At 54.9% G+C, this 990-nt stretch overlaps 1 protein-coding gene across 1 annotated transcript in view; it reads right to left on the reverse strand.

The window, feature by feature from the left end:
* The window catches only part of LOC102678672 (insulin receptor-like), a 32,384-nt gene that overhangs the window by 2,148 nt on the left and 29,246 nt on the right, over window positions 1-990 (reverse strand). Inside the window, exons 9-10 of the mRNA XM_031508895.1 lie at window positions 567-990; window positions 3-492 (exon numbers count right to left, since the gene is read on the reverse strand). The exon at window positions 567-990 is cut by the window's right edge and continues 1 nt beyond it. Of these exons, the coding sequence (XP_031364755.1) occupies window positions 3-492; window positions 567-990 (914 nt within the window). The remainder of the gene's footprint in view (window positions 1-2; window positions 493-566) is intronic.

Below are 990 nucleotides of genomic sequence, written 5' to 3' on the forward strand. Positions count from 1 at the left end.
ACCTGCTCGTTGGATAAACCTTGATAAGGCTGGGACGCGAAGGTGACCATTTCCCAGAGAACGACACCGTAACTCCACACGTCGGAATAGCTGCTGAACACACCGTCCTTCAGACTCTCGGGCGCCATCCACCTGACCGGCAACAAACCCTTGCTCCCCTTCCTATAATAATCCCTCTCGTAGATGTCCCTGGTCATTCCAAAGTCGCCCACCTTCACCGTCAAGTCTTCGGCCACCATGCAATTTCGGGCCGCCAGATCTCGATGCACGAACTTCTTGGTGGACAGATAAGCCATCCCGTCCGCTATTTCGATCGCCATCTGCAGTATCCTGTCCAATTTTGGGGGCGCGTTCGACATGTTCTCGCACGGCCTGTGGCTCCTCAGATACCTCTTCAGATCCCCGTTCACCATCAGCTCCATGATCACCAACGTTGGCTGACCACGGGTCACCACGCCTAACAGCTTCACCACGTGGTGAGCGTCGAAACCTCTGCGAGATAGAGAGCAATATATATATATATATATACGTATACGTTAGATGGAGGATCCCAGTGGATCACTCACTTCATCACGGACGCCTCGTTGAGAAACTCGATTCGCTCTCGATCGGTCGCGTCCTTGTTCACCGTCTTCACGGCGCAGCGAACCTCCGACTTCCCTTTCACGATGTCCTTCGCGATTCCCTCGTACACCATACCGAACGTGCCGGTCCCCAGCGACCTCAGCATCTCGATCTTCTCCCTGGGCACCTCCCACTCGTCCAATACGTACGGCGTGCTCACGTACTCGGGATTCACGGTGGCGATCAGCGTCACGTTGGGCACGTTCCTCAAAAATTTCCGTTTACACGCGTAGAAAGCGACCGAGCCGAAGACGACGAGGACGGCGCAGAACAGGAGCCAGAACACTATCCAGAACGTGTTCATAGTGTTCCGTTCCTCGATGTAGAAGTATTTCACGTGGGTGTACGCCCCGTTCCCCGCGAGGC

Source organism: Apis dorsata, unplaced genomic scaffold (genome assembly GCF_000469605.1).
Source record: "Apis dorsata unplaced genomic scaffold, Apis dorsata 1.3 scaffold_111, whole genome shotgun sequence".
Lineage (NCBI taxonomy): Eukaryota > Metazoa > Arthropoda > Insecta > Hymenoptera > Apidae > Apis > Apis dorsata.